At 50.7% G+C, this 22,164-nt stretch overlaps 1 protein-coding gene across 11 annotated transcripts in view; it reads right to left on the bottom strand.

The window, feature by feature from the left end:
• Nucleotides 1-3,443: 3,443 nt before the first annotated feature.
• The window catches only part of MICAL3 (microtubule associated monooxygenase, calponin and LIM domain containing 3), a 272,677-nt gene continuing 253,956 nt past the window's right edge, over nt 3,444-22,164 (bottom strand). For 8 of the 11 annotated variants that reach the window (XM_032390822.1, XM_032390821.1, XM_032390829.1 and 5 more), the window contains 4 exons: nt 13,502-13,567; nt 10,914-11,013; nt 10,680-10,753; nt 3,444-10,582 (listed from right to left, as the gene is read on the bottom strand). In XM_032390822.1, coding sequence (XP_032246713.1) covers nt 10,398-10,582; nt 10,680-10,753; nt 10,914-11,013; nt 13,502-13,567 — 425 coding nt within the window. In that variant the 3' untranslated portion in view covers nt 3,444-10,397. Of the gene's footprint in view, nt 10,583-10,679; nt 10,754-10,913; nt 11,014-13,501; nt 13,568-21,598; nt 21,650-22,164 lie in introns of all 11 variants that reach the window. The other 3 variants (XM_032390826.1, XM_032390832.1, XM_032390825.1) reach the window with 2 other exon arrangements.

Below are 22,164 nucleotides of genomic sequence, written 5' to 3'. Positions count from 1 at the left end.
GACTCAGGATCTACCGTGGGTCAAGCCAGGGGCTTACCATCCCTGGTGGACCCTGGGCTGACACGCAGGAACAGACAGCGGGGTTAAGGTGCTGTAAGACAGGCCAACGTGGGAGGCCCGGTGGGGGGAGCGGAAGGAAAGTACCAGGCGCCAGGGAGCAGTGGTTTACATGGAGGCACGACTCCCCTGTCCCTGGACGTGTGTATACGAGGGCAGGAGCTGTCGACAGGTGCCTGGGAAGGAAAGCGTCCAAGTGCTTTCCCACCAACACAGAGTCTAGGCTCTGGGCCTTGAAGGACATGCAGGCTTGGGAAGGCAGGAAGGTCTAGAGGGAGGAATGCCAAACAGCTCCTGCAGGAGGAGAGGGGAAATGGCTACCTCCAGGACCGGGGCCTGTGGCGCAAAGTTCGTGTTCATACCCATGATCGTGTACAGGTGAGCTGTCAGCGCTGGAAAACGTCGGGCGCTTTTTCTTTCAGCCCCACCTGGTATGTGTTGGCAGTATGGCCTGGGGGAAGCTGTGAGTGGCTGGCTCTGACCCAGCTTCGACTCGGTGCCTGCACTGGGCTAAACAACCAGTCTGGGATTTCCAATATTACCTTAGCAGCCTTTCCCCTGGACCTTTCTATCGAGTCAACAACCAAAAGCTGCCACTGAGGCTCCCATTCAGGCAATCATAGCAGAGCGACTTGCAGGGGGTTGACTCCCTAGGCCCAAGGGGCTAGGAAACCCAGAAATGTCCCCTTCCAGAGTCTGGCTCTGGTCAGAAGGGGCTTCAGGGGAAGAGGCAGACAGGAGTTTCCTGGAGGAGGTGGGCTGACTCTGCCAAAGAGCTGGGTCCTCCATCGGTTAACTGCCAGGACGGGCCAGGTCACGTGCTCCCCACGCTCTCCTTTGCCTTGTGGCTGCCCTTCCTGAAGCTAGCTCACTGGATGGTGGCTGAATCACACCAAGCCAAGGGGAGGGCGTGGGGGCCCCGGAGTGGAGTAGGGGCCTGGCCATGACTGGCTTGAACGTTTTACATGGAGGTTTGTCAGAGGCAGGGATGTTGAGGAAGAGGGAAGATCAGTGTCCAGAATTCTGCTTAAAGACGCACAGGTTAAGAATGCCATGTGGCAGAGCGAGTGAGTACTGTATGTGGAATTTTGTGTTCCTTGGGGGTAGGGCTGTGACTCTCATTGCGATGGATCCATGCACACCAGAGCTGGAGCCTGGGTTGGAACCATGAAGGCAAGGAGACACCTGCCTCACATTACATGAAGTTTCTGGTTCTTTATTCCTATGCTGGCTTTCCCCCCAACCAACCCAACTCTGTGACTTCCTTTCTTGCCAACACCGCCCTGGGCTTCAGGTGTCACTCATTTCCCGGAGAGCAGACTTTGAGCAGCTGCTGCCGGTTCCTGTCACAGGAGCTAGCGCAGGAGCAGCTGCCCCGCCTCCTGGGACGAGAGCACATCTGCTTGTGGGCAGTGGCCCGGGTTCCACCTTGAAGGGAGCGCCTCCGTGTGGCCCCGGTGGCCGGCCACTATGACTCAGCAGCCACAGAGGGACAGGCACAGGGCCCACAAAACGCAGAGCACTCAGCATCTCTGATCTCTTTGCAGCCCCACAACCACTTTACGGGGCAGAGAGTGAAGGTGACTTTCTCGTTTCAAGGGTAGAAAACAGGTTTGGGAGCCACGTCCAAGATCAGCCAGCCAGGTAGTGGCCACGCTGTGGGCCAGACGCCAGAACCGACTCCTGGTCCGGTGCTCGTTTCACACAGCCAAGTGGCCTCCAATCAAGAACTTTCTCCTGGTTGGAGGTGGGGAAGAAAAGGGGATAAGACTCGGGATCATCTTTAGAGAAGCATAAGGGAAAAGGGGGGGCAGGGGAGACCACTCTGTTGGCTTGGAGGGAAAAAAGGATAGGCAATGTTTTCAACAGCGGACCTCTCCAAATCCATGGGACCAAGCAGATCCATAGCACTGCCCAGAGGGGGCGCTGCAGACACTGTTCGCTGCGTGGTGAAAACCGCAGTGGCCCTGTCCCCGGCTGAACTCCGTGCTTGGCTCTCAAAGCCAAGGTCAGTTCCTAGGCACGTGAAGGCCTAAACACATCTGTTGATGTTTAAGCACTCCTCAGTTGCCAGGGCCAGGGGCACAGCCCCACCTCAGCTGGAGGGCTTGTCAGCATCCTTCTCAGCCACCAGCCCCCTGGACAGGAGCAGGCAGCTGTCCCTAGCTCCTGCTATCATGGCCCGATCCACAGAGAGTGGCTGTGTCTCTGTTCTCCCCTGGGGTCCTTGGGGAATTCCTCTCCAGGGAGAAGGAAGTATGGAGTCTGGGGTAGGAGGCCTGAGGGGGCAGACATGGTTCTGTTGCTTCCACTTGCTTTATGCACAAAGTTCTTCACCGGCTTCAACTTTTTTTTTTTAAAGCTTTTTTTTTTTTTTTAAAGATTTTATTTATTTATTTGACAGAGAGAGAGATAGCGAGAGCAGGAACACAAGCAGGGGGAGTGGGAGAGGGAGAAGCAGGCTTCCCGCCGAACAGGGAGCCCGATGTGGGACTTGATCCCAGGACCCTGGGATCACGACCTGAGCCGAAGGCAGACGCTTAACGACTGAGCCACCCAGGCGCCCTTTTTTAAAGCTTTTAAGTAATCCCTACACCCAATGTGGGGCTTGAATTTACAACCTTGGGATCAAGAATTGCACGCTCCACTGACTGAGCCAACCAGGCGCCCCTGGTCTCCAACTCTTGACTAGGTAGGAGCAGAATGGACATACTCCCCAGGCTGGGTGGGCAAGGGGGCCAGGCTGCAAGGATGCCCACCGTGGAGAGGCCAGCAGGCCCGCCCCCTCCCCTCTATTCAGTGCCATCTGATCCATTCTGCTGATTAAGGCCTCCTCCAGGGTCAACCCATCGATGCCCTTCTCCTTACCACAGTCCTGACTTGAATCACCGGGTTCCTAGTTTTTCACCCCTGATCACGTAGCTAGGTTTTCAGGTTTTCAGTCCATGTCTTCTTTTTATTGCCCTTAAGACCCCTCCCATCCTACCTTCTCCAACAGCAGAGGTGCCGTTTCCTCCAATGGCCCCCCCCCCCTCCCGCCACCGTGCTGCAGGGAAACTTCCCATGCTCACCTAGAGATGAAATAGCAGGAGATGCTGGGGGCGGGGGGAGGGTCCTTAGTTTGGGCAGAAAGACAATTTTTCTGTTTGCTCTTTTCTTTCAAGATACATAGTAAGATCAAGGGAGAGGCAGGAATACTCTCCTAGCTGGGTTTTTTTCAATCCAAACAAAGTTGTGGGGGGCAGGTAGGACGAGTGGAAGGAGGCACGAGTAACCAGCAGCAACACAGCTCACCCTCCCTGGTGGATACTAGCCCTGCTGGAGGCCAGGCTGGGCGGGCAGGGGGTCCTGGCACCTGAAGGGGGGGAAGAAATGATCCTCTTCCACACAGAAGAAAAAAAAATGACGGACTTTATTTTGGTTGTCGGCCATAGGAGTGCAAACAGCTGGAGGGTAAATGTGCACTCGGCTACACCAAACCGAAGAAAAGTTACTATTTGTTTCCCTCGTCCCTTCCCATTAAAGACTCTAAACTTCAGGAACAGGGTGGGCAGGGCTCTTCACACACACAGGCATGAACTTAGTGTACGTGTCCACGTCAACCCCTGCAGTCAACACAGCGGGCATCCCCGCTCCCCACGCTCCTCAGGCACAGCGTTGCAGAGGACTTGTCTTTTCTTGATGCTTCTTCCAAATATCTTCCCATAGGAAAACTTGGCAGGGTCCTGGGGCTGCTCTCTGCATCTTCCAGGAACAGGGGCCAAGGCCATGGTGGGGTGATTCACTCAGAAGAGACACTCACTCTGGGGTCACCACCCCTCAGGAGGTAAAGCTCTACCAACTCTGATCCCCTGGGCTGTAGATGAGGCAGCAGGGAAAAGAAGAGGGTGCCCCCCCCAAGTTGAGTGCTGGTTTGTTCCCAAACTGGTATAAGGCACCAAGTGCTGACCCAAGGCCAGCATCTTCCAGCCTCAGGCACGACCCTCCCCACCTGACCCTCCTGCCTCCCCACCCAGATTTTTACAGGTGACTTTAACAACAATATGATGAAGACTTACAATATTAATTACTAGGGCCAGAAACAGGATTCTGTCCCAATATGAAGGCTGGTACCAAGTAAGTCTGGCCCTGGTTACATTTTAAAAATGGTACTTAATTCTTTAAAAACATTTTTAAAAAGCGTTAAATAAAATGCAGCTAGGGAAAGGGGGCTGTTGGCTGTGGGGCTTTCTTGTGTATTTCTCCACAGGAAAGACCTGGCATTCAAGCTCTTGGGGAGACAACCTGAAGGCCACAGTGCCAAACCTTGGGTATTCATCCGGGCCTTTCTACCAAGAAACACTCATTTTTTCCCGTTGCTTGCTGTGCCAGTTGCCTCTGGTGTATGTGAGTGAACCCTTGTTTTGGCTCTTGATCAGCATCGTAACACTAACATACCCTAGCCTTCACTTGGATGAATCCCTTATCCTTGATCATGACTCTGGAGGACCAGGGACCCACGGCATGTCCCCTGGAGCCACCACAGGGAGAGCAGGTTTGGCAGAGCTGCCTTAAGATGAAGGTGGAGGTGGCCGGTGGCTGTGGGCTGTAGAAGGGGGCAGGAGGGAAAAGGCTGGGGCGTCCCCTTGAGCTGAGAGTGCTGGTTTGTTCCCAGCAAGGCACTGAGTGCTGCCTCGGGCTCAGCATGGGCCAGCCTCAGGCACACGCCCAGCAGCGGCCCAGCTGAAGGTTCTGCCAACACTGCCTGTCTATAGCAACCTGGATCGAGTAAGTTGAGAGGAAACAGAAGATTCAGCCCAGCATTTTAAGTAATTAAAAATAAATGCACAACTCCACTGGCTCACCAGATAGATCGGAGATGAAGTTGGGTAGTAAGGAGTCAGCCCCTAGAGGTGCTGGGACCGCCTTCAGTCCTCCTCTGGTTTCTTCAAGGGCAACATTAGTTACCGTCATGAAAGAGGTCTGTCCATCTACAAAGGCCCCGATTCAAAAATCTCAAACCCAGGGAGTTTTGCCCTCCCATGGATCCTGTGGGTTGGTTAACAGGGAGGGAGGCACCGACCAGTTACATGCTAAGCCTCAGCTTCCTCTGAAGTCAGGGAAGAGGCAGGAGCGAGTCTCATGTCTGAATGCTAACTCCCTTTCCTTGCCGCTCTCTCACTTGTGGCCACGGACACCAGCAACCTCCTTCTCATTTCACAGGTTGTGTGAGGCAGCCCCACACCTGCACTGGGCACTCCAAACGACCCTTCCCCTGGATCTGGAGGACTGCTCCATCTGCCTACTTTGGAGACTGTTCCATACAATTGTGGTCTTCCACGCACCAGGCTGTTTGTTGTTACAAGATCCTCAACTTGGATCCTGCCTTAGCCGGGAGCCTGGACCACCACCACAGCTGGTCCCTCCTGGGTCCAAAGGCTTAAATTCAGCCTACTTTACAGCTAGATGTCCACTCTGGAGAAAGGTCATGCTGACCATGAAAAGGAAGATGCTTATGTGTATGCGCACACGCGCGTGAGTGTACATGCATCATGGACGCTGTCGCCTCTTCCATATTTGTCTTGGTATCAGCTGGCTTCTCAGGCAGAGGCAGCCGGCATACATGGCCTACCCACAGAAGCCAGGACTCTGGCTTCCCTGTTTAAGCCCCACCTGCAGGAAGACCTCAGGGCAGGGGACACAAGGAGTGGGGCTGTCACAAAATGCTACGTGGTCAAGTTCAGCAGCGACAGGTGGTCCATCTGGGAGTGTCCGTGAAAGGCCTTTGTGACCCTGGGCACCTGGCCTAATAGGCTCCTTGGTTTAGCATACGCGGTGCAGCTCTGGCCCCTGGGCTGATGTCTCAGTGGGGCATAACCCACCTAAGAGGATGGCTTCTTACCCTCTTCACTGAGCATTGCTGGGAGGGGATCTTCTGAGCCGGTAACGCAAGAGGAGGGAGAGTCTCCATAAGTGGGCCAGTCTGGCCAGCTCATAAAATAAAATGGCACATTCTCTCCGTTTGCCGTTTTTCACTCTGATTCCTAAGAAGGGACCAGGAAGACTCAGGGTTCAGGAGGGATTTCAGAGCCATAAGACATGGTAGTTTCTTGGAAGGAATGAGGGTGTGTGCTTCTGAGGTGGCACTCACGTGGGGGCTTGGGCAGTCTTCCTTTCTGGTTACCTGCCTAAAAGCAGCAATCATCATTTCTGGCTACCTGGGGCTGCTGTGAACTGCAGTCAAATCCTGCCTGCTTCCGGCTCTAATCAAAGCCAGCCCCTCTGAGGAACAAAAGGTGACTGAGATCGGCACAGGTGGTGACTACCGAACTCCAGTCTTCCCCAATAGGCACGCACCATGGCCACAGAAAGTTCACTTGAGCTAGTTATATTTTTTCTGCCTGAGATGTCCACGTCTGTGTCAGAGAGGCCCCTTTCTTCTTTCTGGGATAGCGGGCAATAAGGCTGAAAGGCTCTGGGAACCAGCTTCCATGGCAGTGACCTCTAGGCTGGCCAACACTCCCCTCCACCCATCTAGTGCCATTTTTTCTCTCCCTGCAGCCGTTACTGGGCCGGAGGGAGACATGTGCCTTTGGGGTTAGCTCTGTGGGTGATGACAAAGTCATCACACCAAGGGAGGGGAAAAGAGCTGGAATGTGTCTCCATTTGGAGACAAACCCAAGAGGCTTCCTGTAGCAGAGAGAAGAGTTGGCCAGGATTGTTCCCTTCAATCTCTTGGGGATGATTCCAGTCCAAAGAAGGGTGATATCATCTCTCCAAGACCCTATGCTGAATGTACTTGTGGACACTGACACATCTGAACGATTTAGGCCTGGAGGCTGCAGACCCCACACCACTGGGCTCCCTGGTCAGCTGTGTCAAAGGACAGAGGCCGGGCTGGCACAGACGCAGGGCTGGCAAGGAAGGCTGCCAGGAGCACGGGACCACTCCAACTTGAAGAATCTCACTTCACAGAACGTGCTTCTTCTCTTCAAGACGGTACTGGGGCCTGGTTTTGAAGAACAGCGTCTATCACACTAAGTTGTTTCAGGCATTTTCTCAAATGACAGCAGTTGATGGCTGAGCCTGGGTAAGATGAAGTTGTGTTCTTTAAACAAGCTTGGACACACACCCACACATGCGCCAGGCATCTAAATGACTTGCATGGACACCACATACCTGAAAAGGGCAGGTGTTGGAACGTGGAAATGCATCCTGGCTCGCTGCCAAGTTTGGTAAAATGACTTAAGAAATACACTCTGTATTTCTGTGAAAAACTTTTATTGCGCATAAAGTGGCCCATTCCCCTTTGCAGCTCAGTTATTACCACCTTACAACTGTTTTTCTTTGAATTCTACCTCCTGCCCCACTGAAAACTTTCTTCTCTTTTCAGAGGATAAAGAATAGTCTATCATTGCTGGTCAAAAGCAACTGGAGGATGGTTTCTGGGGGCAAAGGCCCAAAGATATCACCCGAGCAGGGTGAGAACCCCACAAGGAGTCCCTCAGACTCAGGAGTGGAGGTGTCTGCTGCCTCCCTCTGGTGATGCGGAACTGGTTGCCCACTCTGTGGGCCTTGTGTTTGGGCTCACTCAAGCTCTGGCATTTCATTTCCTGTGTCCCTGCCTTCAAGGGGACTTAAATCTCGGGAAGAACAGTTGCCTGGAGCTGCATGCATTTCCAGAGTTGGAAAACATTTCATGCAGCCTGTCACCAGGGTACTAACATAAACTGCAAACTAGTGGTTATAAAACGGGAGCTTTAAAAGAAAGGGGCACTACTAGAGCCGCAAGTCCTAACAGCGTCGGGAGTGGAGAACCGGGGCACGTGTTGGAGGCTTGTGGATTTTGGAACCTTCTCTGCAAAGTCTTCAGTCCCCTTTCTAGCAACCGCAGGCCGCAGTGTGTGCTTCGGAAGGACGCAGGGGTGTTAAAGGCTGACCGGGCCGGCCGGCCGCGAGGGCACAGGTCCCGTGTGGCGCCCGCGCTACATGAGGCTACTCACAGCGTGTCGCTACGGTCGCGTCCTGAGCCCGCCACCTGGCACAGCGCTGCCTTGCTCCAGGGTTTGCAGGAGCCACGAGGATGGAGGCGGCTCTCCTGGGGCTGGGCTGGCTACGGCGGCATTCGAGGGGTGAAGAGGGTCAGGGACAAGGCCACACAGGCGATGAGGGGCCTGTCTCAAGTCCAATTTTACTGGAAGGGTGAGGTTTAAAGAGGGAATCCAGAACACCCTCCTCTCGCCTTTTTAAGAAAGCGCATAAACACGGACACTCCGCCTCATCAGAGAACAGGAAGTGAAGGAGTCGGAGCTGCGACGGTTGCTAGCAGCACACCTCCTGCGCTTCCACAGGAGACAGATGGCAGCTCGTGGACAAAGTGAAGAGCAAGACACGTTCCCTGTTCCTTTGTACTAGGAATGAAGGTTCAAGCTGAGGCATGGCGGGGCTCCCCACAGAAGTCCCAAGGTCAGCACGGACACCTGATCTAGGCTACTCTGAGGAGCTGCCAGGCCTCTGCTCGCCCTACCCTGGCCCCTCTCCACCAGGAGTCTGCCGGAGGGCCCTTCCGGATTGGCCTGGCTCGGACAGGAGTCCTCCCTGGGCTGACCGTGTGTCAGTTCTGTGGATGCCCCACCACATTTTCTCCGACTGTGGCTCTATGAGCTGTACAATGCCAGTCTCTAGTTGAACTGTGAGAAATGAGCAGTTTGGCTCAAGGAACCAGTTACATGGTGCTCATTATCCCGTGCCTTCCCATGAAGATCGAGGTGCAGAGGAGGTTCGGGGTAGAGTTAACTGTGAGAGACCAACCTAAATTCCAATACTTGCATCTCTATCGGGTTGGATCTGAGGCTGGGCTGAGAGAATTCTCATCAGCCAGAGGGATTACAAGGTCCCAGCCTACAATGCCAGCCTGGAAAAGGGCTTACCTTTAATAATAAATGTGCTATGGGGAGGTGAAACCCTGGCACCAAAATGGAGAAAATAAATGGGTTCTGCAGAGCCAGGGTTCAACAGGGAGAGGCAAGTGGCATCTGTGCCCTTTGGCCTGGCCTCAAACAGTGCTGAAATGTACCCCTGACAAATGAATGGTGCAGACACAAAGTCTGGTACCACAGTGAGGGCGGGCCGGGTCAAGGAGGAGGGGCCGGATGCCAAGTACAGGAGGGGACAGGAGAGCTAGGACCAAGAACCCACGTGGGGTTCTCAGCTGCTCCCTGATGCCAACTGGGTCAGCAACACTCTGAAGAAGGCTAATAAATAGATGGCTGGAACAGCGTTCAGTCAGTTCGGGATAGGACCGTGTAGGAGGACACGGCAGATACCCCTGTCACTCCTACACCGGGTGCCAAGTGATCAGTGTCTCTAGTAAAGATATAAAAATGAAGTTACTTCTTTTCAAGTATTAAAAAAATAAGTTAATTGACAAAAAGGGTCCGAAGCGGCTGAGCGTCTTGCTAGGCTGACAGCTTCATCTCAATGTGCAAACACAGGAAAAAGGTCAGGGAAAAAGATAATCTCCCACCCCGACGTGAAGCGCTGAACAGTAACAACGCCTGTCTGTCAACTGGGGGCTAGAAATGTAGGGCCTCATCCTGTCCCCCAAAGTCAGTATTTCCAGTGTCAAAATTGTTGTGAATTCAAAGCAGAATGCAGCAATCCTCAGGCCTCGGGTCACAGCCAGAGGGAGGCCTAGGGCATTTGGCCACAAGGGGTCCAGTGTGCGGTGCAGGGGGCCAGGGAGCAGAACCCTCCTGGGTCCTCCTTACTTGCATCATGAATTCGGGAGCCAGCCCATCTCCAGCTTCCCCTGCGATACTGGGGCAGGCACTGACCTGCTGGCCACTGCCCCCCTCCCAGGGCTTGAGTCACATCTTGCCCCCGCCGGGGTGTCTTCTTCGTTTCTTTGGTGGTGCTTCAGGAAGCATGAAGAAGATCGCTGTCCCTTCCGCTCCGTGAAGGTGCACTCTGGTGGTTGTGGTTTTGACGGAGAGGGGGCAGCTTCCATCTCTTGTCTCCTCTTGTGGAAGGAGGAGCTCCAGCCACCACGTGTCCTTGGGGAGCGAGCGGGTTTTCTTTTTTCCAATATCACATGTCAAATGCTCCGTATTCCTCTCTCTGGAGCAGGAAGTCAGGGTGGGCCTCTTCCAAGGAGCCTGAGCCACCTCGGATAATCATCTTCACCTGGGGTTCCCCAGAGCACAGACACTTGACCCACTTTTCAAGAGGCACATAGACATTTGCGTGTCAACTCCCAGGAGGTGCTGGGCCTTCTGAGATCTTTCTTCTGGGTGGTTTGGGAGAACCCAGCCTGGGTCAGGTGGATGCCACAGACCAGCCAGCCGGAGCACAGGTAGAGCTCAGGACCAGTTCAGGCTGAAGCCCTTGGATAGCATGACAGCCTCCAGATCCTTGTCTTCTTCTTTTTCCCGGAGTCGCTGTTCCTCGAGCAGGGCCACGAGGGCGTCTCTCTGCTCCACCACCTCCAGCATCTCGTTCAAGATCTTCTTCTCCTCTGACAACTCCTCCTCAGTTTTCAGGTGATCTGGGCAGTGGCCAAAGACATTAGGTCTATAGGGCCAGGAGGCAGCAGGCCCACACCCAGTTTTCCCGGGTGCCCTCCAGCCCTGTTCCCCCCTTACCTTCCACCGCCATCCGCTCCCGAAGTTCCTGCTGTAGTCGGCTCTGCCGGTCTTCCAGTTCCAGCTCCCGGGCACTGGGATTGGGGGCGGGGGGAGGAGAGAGGGAGACAAGCATGGTGACTCGGGGGGCCGTATTTCCTCATCCCCTAAATTAGGAAGCAGCTGTGCTCCTGCTGTGATAGGTGCTGAGCTGACGGCCCCCCTTAGCTGGGTCCCCAACCAAAGGCCACTCACAAAATCATCAGCTCCGACTCGTAGCGCACCATGGCATTTTTCTCTTGCACCAACTTGAACCACTCCTGCATCAGCTTGGGGTCATCTTTCTTCCCCATGCCTGCCAAGAGAGAGGGTGCGTCAGGCACAGCAAAGTGTCTGCTGTCTACCCCGGCCGGCAGGAGTCTCACACAGGGGCAAATGTGCAAAGAGAGCCGAGCAGGATGCTGCCGGAACACTCCCAAGCCAGGTCCAAAGTTTGCCTACAGCCATGGAAGGGGGCACCATGCCCCAGAGCCTAACAGAGTCTGCGCTCTCCACCTGTCCTTCCCAGGCCCAACCTGCACCCCCTCGGTAACCTGGTCACAGCCTGTTTGGACCCCTCCTGCTCAATGGATTGCTCTTGGTAGGTCTGAAGTGCTTTGCCCTCCTTTTTCCCTTTTTTTCACTCATTTCATATCTATTTGGTACTTGCTAGGTACTAGGTCTGCTTTTAGAAAACCAGTCTCGTGAACCAGGCAAATGCAAATTTATAAGCTGCACTTACCCCCTTTGAAGTTACCCTCACTGGCCCATCTCTTTCCTGGGCTGCTGCCCCCGTCTGGGCCACTGTACTGATGCATCCCCATCTCTTCAGCTCCTGGTCAGGGAGATGGCTGTTCTCAAACTGTGGCCTTAGCAGGCTTCCTGACAAACACTCTCCCAACGAATCCTGCCTGGTACACGCAGTACCTCCCAGGACGGCTGTCAGGCTCCTCACCAAGGGCAGAGAGAACACGGGCAGAGAGAACACCAGCAGACCCTAGGCACTATTAAATAAGGCAGTGCCCTCTGCTCTGACCTAACCCCAGCAGCAGTTTCTGGGGCTGATAACTAAATCTCCATCCGGGAAAGCTTGACTCTGCTGGGCTTAACTGTGGCAGGAGAACAGAAGGAAGAACTTTCCAAGGAATCAGACCACCCAAGGAGAGAACAAACTCTTTTCCCTTGGAGCACAAAGAAGCTCATTGCAATAGTGCGGTCCTGCCTAAAGCAAAAGACAGACTCTGTCAGTGGTCTTCAGTATTTCTGGATTCCAAACTGTTCTGAGAATCTCAGGAAATCTAGGGACTCTCTTCCTAGAAAAATACATGTCTACACATCCAACAATTTTATATAGAACTTCAGGGTGTTCCTGGGCCCCCTGAAGTTCATCCGTGGGCCCCAGGTTAAGAGGCATTGGACTGGGAGATCTTTCAAAGTGCCTTCCATTTTATGACTCACTTGGCTGGATGTCCTATCCCGGTAAAGACCAGACCCAGAAACATACAGAATATACCCTCAGGTGAGACAACGCGCTCCTCTGTCAAGCTCCTTACTCACTGTTTCCTACATTCTTCCCACCTGACTTCCTTGCACACTGTTCAAAGACAACTCCCTGCTGCGTTGTTTGCTTGACACGCAGGAGGCCCAAGCCAGTTAGTCTTTCAACGGGGGCCACGCTCTGGAGAGGCAGAAACGAATAGCACTCACACAAGCGGGGGTTAGCGTGTGCATGGTGCCTGGGTGCACGTGCGGCTGTGCTCCCAAGGTGGAGGCCTATCCCTGAGTCCTACTCTGCAAGACAGAAACTCCCTCCTGACCAGCCGAGCCTGCCTCTGTGGAGGGCTGGAGTGTCTGGGGATGAAAGCTCTCCTTACCCGACCCAATAGACTTGGTCCTTTGGCTTTTAGGGCAGCCCACAGCTCAGTTCCATGCATTCCTTTCTGAGCATCTCTGCACAGTGTGCCCACATGGCATGGAAGATGGAGCCCTGAGGCATGCAAGCTGTCCAGTGCAGCAAGCTGGGAATGCACTGGGAAGTCTCTCCCTCCTTCCCGCCTCTCCATGAGCAAGGACAAAAATTCCACTGGGATATATCTGAACACCGCTCATGAGCTATGGTAGAGACAGTTCACAGCCGATGAGCAAAGGTATGGCGGGGTGGGTGAAAGTCAAATGTGAGCACCATGAAGAGCAGAGGTAAGAGGTTAGCAAGGGTTAGTCATGACCACACTCCCCTTTCCCCTTCCCACATGCCTTTTCAACAACAACCTTATCACCACAACAGACTTCAAATCAGACAAACTTAAAAAAAAAAAAAAAACACACTCAGCAAGACACAGGGTAGAGAAGTTTGCATTTAGTGGGTTTTGTTTTGTTTTTTTGGAAAAGAACTTGGGGGCATTGTGTAGACCAGTCTTTGTAAGGACAGTATTCCTCGACTCCACCAATATAAATCTCTGCCACACAGGTAGGAGGTTCCTCACCCGTGTGTCCCCTCTATCTGCTCGATTTGAGTCTGGAAAGTCCCACCATGAACGGTGGCACAATGTCATGGGATGCTCAGCTGTAGCCTGAAAGGCCTGTACCTGGAGGCTCTCTGGTTTCCCTCTGTACCCCAGTCCTCCCCGAGATAGTCAAAGGGATACTGTACCTTGTAAGAAACTGCCACATACTCATGGAATTTTGTAACAAGGCTATCGAGTGTCAGAGAAAAAGAGAAATAGCTGGGTTTTGGGTCCCTGTTTGACTAGTGTTGCTACGACCCCTGAGAGGCAGTGGGGATGAGGTTGGGGGAGTTACGTTACCTTCCTGGACACAGCAAGGGCAGAAGGAGAGAGGTCTACGCCGTGGAGTCCCGCCACTGGGCTCAACTTCAAAAAGGACCAAACAAGGAAAAGGAGGAGGAGGAGACGAAGAAAGACAAAAAGGAAGAGGAGGAAAAGGAGGAGGAAGAGGAGTTTGGAATTGGAGAGGGACAGGGAGAAGGTGAAATAAAAAACAAGCAGAGGACAAAAAGCATAAGAAGTGAGAAAGGAACAACAGGAGGAAAAGAAAAAAAATACAAGAAATGGAAAAGCAGAAACAAGGGAAACAAAGTCTACAAATGAATTAAGTCCTTTTTTCAGCATGGAAACTGAACAAGAGCAGACCCAGGCATTGGGCGTGCGGCTTAAAAAAGGAATGCACATGTTCCCTGGCGATGGTGGGCAGCTCTGGGGGTGAGTGGGCTGTTCCTTCTTCCTCTGTTCCTTACTGCGAAGGTGGTGACATTTGGATATCATCATATGGTGGCCTTTGGGTTTTGGGTGTTGGGTTTCCTCCTCAAAAATGCCCAAAGCCCCTGGGATTGGTCTGCCTACCTCTGTGGAACAGTCCATGATTAAATATGTGCCCAATACTGCTCCTAGGTTTGCAGGTGATAACCTCAGGTCACCAACCAAACCCATGTGAAATATTCTAAGATGTCACCATAGATGCATGCGCTCCACGTACAACTAGCCCTGGATAAGCCTAAGGGGTGCGGAGGGGTCTGCAACCACTAGATTACCACATGCCCACAGAAAGCAGCTCTGAGTCTATGGAGGCAGCGCCTCATCTAGGGATGGGCTTCCAGGGTACTCTACAGTGCTTTGAATTCTGAGCCAGGACAAATTGAGGGAAACATAACCACACAGAGGCGACTTCCCCCAGTCCATGTCATATCCCCCCCATGTACCAGGGAGAGCCAACCACCCTCTTTTCTTCTGCCTGTCCACCTCTGGAGAGGGCTCCAGTGGCACAGCTGGGGGAGGGCTGTCCCACTTTGGACTGGAAGACCAAAAGGGGTGAGCTGACAGGAACATATCGAAAACTCACAGTAACAATGTTGCTAAGAGTCATGGACGGGGCAACCGAGAGAAGACAGGGCGCAGAGAGACATGTCTAGGACTTAGGGAGACCTGACGGTTACTCAGGGAGAGGGAGAGGAGCCCAGCAAGGGACCATCACAGAACCACTGGGGCACACACAGGAGACACAGGCTCAGAGAAATGGCCTCAGGACGGTAGGGAGCAGGGGCAGTTTTAGGATTGGAACAGGGTTTAAGAAATAGCTCTGTTTTAGTAACAGGAAGGCCCAATAGACAAGCTACTGGTCGAGGGGCCCTTCTGCTTTGCAAACGCAGGTACCACATTTTCCCTTTCTTTTAACCCTTCAGTGTTCATCATAGTGCTTTGTGCACAGTGAATCTGATATCGGGTAAAACTTCAAAACTAAAGCCAGAGACTTCTTTGTGGGTGTGCATGTGTGTGTGTGTAATGTTGATTACATCCAGGGTTCTAAACAGATGTGACTGTGACTAGCTGATGTGCTGGGGGAAGGGAGAAGGGCTCCTTTCTCTGCTTAGAGCTGATCCACATTCAACCTTCCTTGTTTCAAAGTGCAGACTCTATGTTGGTGATCAGAACACCTGGATAAATAACACGATGTCAACGAACAATCTCTGCTGCTTCCTGGTACTGACATTACGCAAACAGACTGGTGAGGAGTGGAACGGTGTCCATAGTCATTAGCAAGGGATAGTGACATGATACACAACCAATACAGCTGAGCCCATGTACTTACACGTATGTTTAAAAATGTGTTTCTACTTTCTGGATATCACAAAATGTAACTTTTAGTTCCTTTTATGTAGACCACATCCTTATACACCCTTTCCAATACAGAAGACAATATGAGATAACAGGATATTCAGAACAGAAATTAGAAAATGAAATCAGTAAAGGGGATATCAGGGAAAGCAAGTGTTAGAAAAAGTGTAAAAAAAAAAAAGAAAAAGAGAAGGCATTGTCATAGTAATAGACAGAAGGCAGAATGGGAATGGGCCACGCCTCTGGGAGGAGCTGGGCTGAGCAGACAGGATGCATGGTTATGACTCTCTTCTCCAGACTTTCTTTCGTGCTCCAAAATCTAAGTAGTAATGTATACTACTTTTATAATCAGAAAAAACAGCCAATAAATAGTTTTAAAAATAAGAAATCAAGGGGAAAAAAATCAGTTAAATGAGGGGAGTTCTACCCGGACTTGAATCTGAAATGAGCACACAAGGGAAGCACAGAGGTGCTGATTTCGAGTGTAATTTCTTTGCCTTTTTTGGAGATGTGAAAAATAGATGATTTGGTCACTAGTTCTAAGAGCAAAGGTGTCGTCAAGTTTATGGCAAATATAAGTCTTTACAACTTTTATTATGATTACTTTAAAATGCTGGGTGATAGGTTTCTGTGTCTTTGCAACGGGCACCCCAGTGATCACTTATCCAACTATCCCTGTGTCCCCTGGACTTCAGTCAGCACGTCTGAGCAAACCCAGAGTTTGGTCCTGGTCAGAGCTTCTCACCAGCAGATCTACACTCTCATCCCAGACTGCTCTCTCTGCCTTCGAGAAGCTGCAAGCTCACCTGCCCCACCTTCTACCCTGGCAGCAAACTGAGCGTCTTCCTCTGCCGAAGCGCTTCCTTTTGCAAAGTGACTGCTGTCGGCTGTTCTCTAGCCCACTCATCTTGACATGGGGCAGCTGAGATGGGCCACTGAACTTTGAAAAGCAGTACATCAGATTCAGTGTGCTGCATGTAATAAGCATGAGTTGTGCTTTCATTTCAAAACATTCTCACAGATGTTATTTCATCTGAGCCTTACCCTGCTCCCCGGTGGCTACCTGGCCAGGCATACCAGCTCTATTTTCAAATGAGGGTTCTGAGGCTCCAAGCAGTTAAATGTGGCATAGCCTGACTAAAGCCCACATCTTCCTCTGCCATTCTGAACTAAGAGTTTGTCCGCCCTCTTGAAAGGGCCCACAAAGGCTTGAGGCAAATCTAACAAATGGTAGCTCCTGGAAGCAGCTGGGAGAAGAGGAGTCACACGCAGACCCTACTCAGAAGGCCAGGCCTGGGTAGGCGGCAGCATCAGCCCTTCCTTCCATTATCCTGCAGAGGCCCAGAGAGGATAAGTGACTTTGCTGGGCACAGGGTGAAGCTAGGACCTGAATCCTAGGTTGGGGGTGTTCCCCACACTATCACTTGGCCCTGACCTGCCTGGACACCTCACTCTAAGCCCTGCCTCTCACGTGGCCCAGGGCTGGTCTGGCAGCAAGTTGGTGGGCCAGTCTCAAGAATTCCTGGACAAAAATAAAGGGGATGTTCAAGTCTGGTCTGGAGCCGAGAAAAAGCTGTGGGCATCTGCCTCATCCCAGGTACTTATCTCTTCCCACTACATAGGCTCCCAGTTCCTGTTGTCGGACAAAGGAGCCCTCGCCCCACGCTTAAAGCTTCAGAGTCTCTACCACCAGTGCCTAGTAGACCAGGGGGAGGGTCTAGACAGATGGCCTAGGGAGAAATCTACATTCCATAAGTATGAGCCTGGAATGCTGCATTTCCCCATGGAATCATGGTTATGTTCTAGAATGTCATAGCCTAGTACTGTGCACTAGAGACATGACGAAAGTGGGCTTTTTATAAGCCGAGCCACCACTTGTAACTGCATTTTCATAGGAAAGGGCAGAATTCCAAACAATCAGCTCATAAACATCATAGAAATATCATCCTTTTATAGGCTCAAAATTGCCCCTTGCCATCCCAACACCTTCCCTTTTGATACACTGTAGCTTGTTTCATGTATAAAAATCCATTAAGTAGCCCTGGGTTAGATTACTTCCTTTCCAGCTACATTTTTTTTTGGAAAATCCCACATAAAGGAAGAGATTCTTTTTCACTTCCTTTTGGCTTCTGAACAAGCTCCAAGGTGTCATGGATAGGATGCAGGGATGCTTACTTCTCAGTCATATTTCGTGGTTCTATTTTCCTGCTATGGTAGCTCTAGGCCTGTCTCTGTGGGCCAGTCTGTGCAGCCTTCATCTTGCCTGGGCGGGGACTCTCATTTCTCACACTTGTTTTTGGCAGTAATGCCACTCTATTTGCTGATAGCAGACCTACCATTGCAGCAGTAACTTTTTATACAATTCATGCTTACAGATACCACCAGAATGTTGTTTATCTTTTCGTAAGGAACATCAGGGGCATTACCTTTCACGTCCAAGCTCAATCTACCAGATTACATTCGCAGAAAGCCACAAACCCAGGACTGGGAGAATTTCTTGGTGATTCAGATATAAGGAATGAGGCTTTCATTGATTTTCTTTTCTGTGTAGTTCAGGTTATGTAGTCTGAAGCGAGGGAAGACTGACCAGATGTCTTGCTGCCTGTCCTGACTCCTCAGTATCAATGCCATGCTCCTGACTTGAGGCAGGCAAACTTTGCAGTGCAAGGCTGAGGCACCCAATCCCAAACACAGGGGCAATCAAGCTGGCTGGTTTGCAATGCTGCTGAGTGATAAGCAGGCATCATGATAGGGTGGAAGGTTTCTGGTCTAGCAGGCCCAGTCTACATACTTAGGGCTAAGATGTGCCTTGTGTTATTAAAAACTCAGTGTAGAATGAATCTCTAGACTGGGGAATAAATGAAGCCCCCCAACAAGGAAAAGGAAAAAAGCATGTAAGAACGGAGATTCAATACATACACGTGCGCGTGCGCGCGCACACACACACACACACACACATACGTACATTAGAATGCTGGATTTGAAATCTCAAGAATTTCAAGTTCCTAAGCAAAAACAGAGCAAGGCTAATAATGCTCTGACAAAACAGACAAATAAAAAATGTACCAACATCAACTTAAGGCAAGCAAATAGAACAGGAAGGGAGGGAAGTGAGCAGGCCTGGGCTAGGCCTCCCTGTGCCTCTACCCCAACTCACCAGCAACAATGAGAGACCATTTTTCAGGCCTTTCTGTTACATTTCTAAACCATTCATGTTCTTTCAATTTCCCTTTGAGACATACAGATCGGGTGGGGAAGTCTTCAAAAATGAGAAATTAGGTATATATGTTTAATTGAAAGTTCTTTTGAAGAGAGACCATTTTTATCTAAAGATTTCCAGTCATCTATCTGTCCTAGTGCAACAAAACGTAGTGGGTGGACCAGTTAGGGAGAGCCTGAAGAAAAGGGAAGGGGAGTGAGGTCACCTGGGGACAGTTCCTCTCTGGTCCAGGGTTCATTATGTGTCCTTCTAATGGTGTCTTTTGAAATCACAAGATTCAACAAGAAATCACTCAAGCAAGTATGTGAAGAAGAGATATTTTTTTTCTATACTCTGTGGCTCAAAAAAGACTTTTTTTTTCCTTTTTGAAAAGAGAGATTGTGCATGTGAGGGTGGGGAAGGGCAGAGGGCAAGGGGGAGAAGCTTAAGCAGGCTCTAAGCCCAATGTGGGGCTTGACCTCACAACCCTGAGATCATGACCTGAGCTGAAATCAAGAGTTGGACACTTACCTGACTGAGCCACCCAGGTGCCACAAGAGACTTTTAATCTGTATTAAAACCTGGAACCTTAAAATAGTTAGCTGAGAGCCACTGAAAGACCCTACTAAAGTAATACAGTTTACTGGGCAGAATGTGGGGCAGGGATCAGGAGTCTGGACTCCTCTGGGCAGGGTATGGAATTTTCAACACCTGGACACTGCTTGGAGCTTTGTCTCACCCACTTGAGAGCTAAGATCGGTCTGGGGCCCAGCAGTGGGGTTGCCCTGTGGCCTTCTGGTGATAAGAGTAGAGAAGCAATCAGGCTCTACAATTCAGGCACCAGATTTCAAAAGGGCAACCTTCTCCCCCCCCCCCCGAGTAATGAATATTACCAAGTATTCTAAGAATGAAGCATCAGCAGAAACTGAAAAGGGACCTAATTCTGGCATCTGTTTTCCTCTTGGAGCTGGGCAGGAACGGGGCCAGAGGGCCCTTGCTCTGTGCCTGGGGTACAAATTACTGCCTTCAGAATGGATGATTCTTTCCTGCTTCATTGACCGGATGGTGACAGCCTCTATGTGATGAATGGAACCACAGAGAAGTCTAAATTTAACACTGAAATCATAATGAGCTAGCAAAAGAGGAAGTGATGAGTTGATGAGACCCAAGTAGCAGGGGCTAGAAGGTATTTGATGGTGGGGTATTTTATAACTCAGAAGACACCTGGGGTTTCTTTTTTCGGTTTATTTCCTTTTTCCCTGAAATTTGTTGGAATTCTAAACCTGAGAGGCTAGTAGCTATTGAGTCAAGGACAGAGAACTGAAAATAGCCAAGTACATTTCATCACTCAAGCATGGGGGTAAAGAAAACAAAACTAGGCACATAAGGTGATCAGTGTGGCAACTGGATCTTGAGCTGGAGGGAAGGTGAATATAATTGTAAAGAAACAGGTTTTGACAGTTCTTTCCAGGAGATTTTGAATTAATGAGAATCTCTTTCACACACTGGAGATTCCTTTAGGACTGACATAAACATCCCCCCCTAGGGCATGTTAGGAGGAGACGGGAAAGGAGTCGAGGATATTAGACAGGAAATGGGATTTGTTAATTGGAACGCAAGCATCAGCCCTTTTACAGCATCAATGGCAATGAGTATGGAAGTCTCTCAATACACCAGAAGCTCTGGGGCACTGAGGGGATTTGCAGAGGGGTGGGAATCTGTGGCACCCTGGGGACGGAAAACAGAGAGCAGAGATGAGCAACAACCCAATCCACCTGAGGCCAAGAGCCTATTCCCTTACTGCTTGAGGTTCTCTAAGGATATGGCACTGTCATACAGTAGGAATCACAGAATTATGCCCTTTGTTTGTAAATGAATGGGCCACAAAGTGACTCTTAAAAAGGATGGGATTATGGCAAAAAATGACAGAGAATAATCTTTGCTAGTTCTTCTGTTTTAAGACCATTTCTAGGCAAGGAGCCTGCAAGGGGAGGTGAAGAGGTCAGACTGCCCATCCAAGGATGCAGGAACTCCAAGAAGGGGCCCGAGTCTCCCCTGGTTAACCTCAGGAGCAGCTGCTTGGCACTCCTCTTGACAAAACCGCCCAAAGTCTAGAAATGAGACTCATGGATTATTACTCTAATCTAATACAAATGGTGAGCTCTGTACAGCCAAGACATCAAAAATCTTGAATTCCTTTAAGGTAGTGGTTCTGCTTTAGAGGGCATGAGAGTCATCTGGAAGGTCTGTTAAAACACAGATAACCAGGCCTCACCTCTAGAGTTTCTGATTCAGAAGATCTGGGACAGGGCTGGGGAATTTGCATTTCTAGTAAGCTCCCAAGTAATGTTGCTGATGCTGCTGGTCCAGAGCCCACACTCTGAGAACGACTGCCTTAGACTTTTCCTATCTTCACTGAAAAGGATTGCAGAGTAAGTTCCATGACACAGCAAGGAGGGAGGGACATTATTATAAGCATCTGTCAACAAGCCTCAAGTTCAGTGAATTTGGGCAGAACTCACAACTGACACCTTCCCCATGCACTTGGGTCTTTTAGGGGAAACATGAACACACCCTAATGAAAACGGGTGAGGCTGAGTTCTTTACATGTTTGGTTTTTGAGTTATGACTGGCAGGGAGAGAGTCCTAGTGGATGTGACATCTACAAGTTGTAAGGAATGAGAATGAGATCAGGGCAGAGGTCACGTTTTGGGGGGAGGTGGACAGAGAGAGAGAGAGAGAATGAGAATGAGTGCATGTGTGTTACTATCAGATGACTAAACAGTATTAGAGGGACCGGGATGCAGATGTGATATGGACGGGTAAGGGCAGGTGAACTTTCATTATAAAAAATTAAAATAATCCGGGGAAGCAAAGGCTCTCTCAAATCTCCGTCTCGACAGTGTGGAGGATCCAGCATGCTGCTCTAGTATGAGCTGGAAAAGGGCCTGTGCTTTTGCCATTTGGTTATCAGGCTGATTTCTTCTTGTTGTCTGTGAGCAGGGACTGGGGACAGCGGGTGGGGAGAGGGGGTCAGCAGGGTTAGTGTCAGCAACAGACGCTGCTATACATACCACCCAGATGCAAGTCGATGAGGCCACTGTAATAAGACTCTCCCCAATAGTCTACAACAAGGAATCGGTGAAGAGAGAGTTACTGGAGCAGATAACCCTCTTGTGCCCACAGACCCAAAGCAATCAATGACACAAAGCACAAAGAACACAGAGATATAGCAAGAGGGTGAGGAGAAACAGCTGAAAAGCATGCATCTCTCTGGAAGTGCATTATCTACACACACACGTGCTGCAGCTATATACTTTCTGGTGGTGGAAGGGAGAGCTCACTCAAAACCACCAGTGATACAGTTAATAGCCAATGGTTACGGGACTGCTGTTCATACCTCTGATCAGTTACGACAGGATAGAAGGCCTTGGCTTTCCTGGGAGTCCTGACCCTGCTGGAAGTCAACTGTATCTAACTAAGATTTTTTAAAAATGCAAGGGCAGATCAGGGGCTACTTACTACCTTCATTACTGAATATTAGAAGCCCCAGGCTGAGGGTCTGAAGGCAAGATGTGAACATTCTAAAAAAGCTCTGCAAGGCCACCAATCCTTAGGTTGAAAGGCAGTCCGAGCTCTC

The sequence above is a fragment of the Phoca vitulina genome, unplaced genomic scaffold (assembly GCF_004348235.1).
Source record: "Phoca vitulina isolate PV1807 unplaced genomic scaffold, GSC_HSeal_1.0 scaffold59, whole genome shotgun sequence".
Taxonomy (NCBI): Eukaryota; Metazoa; Chordata; class Mammalia; order Carnivora; family Phocidae; genus Phoca; species Phoca vitulina.
Note: the sequence above shows the minus strand (reverse complement) of the source record. Positions and strands in the feature narration are given on the sequence as shown.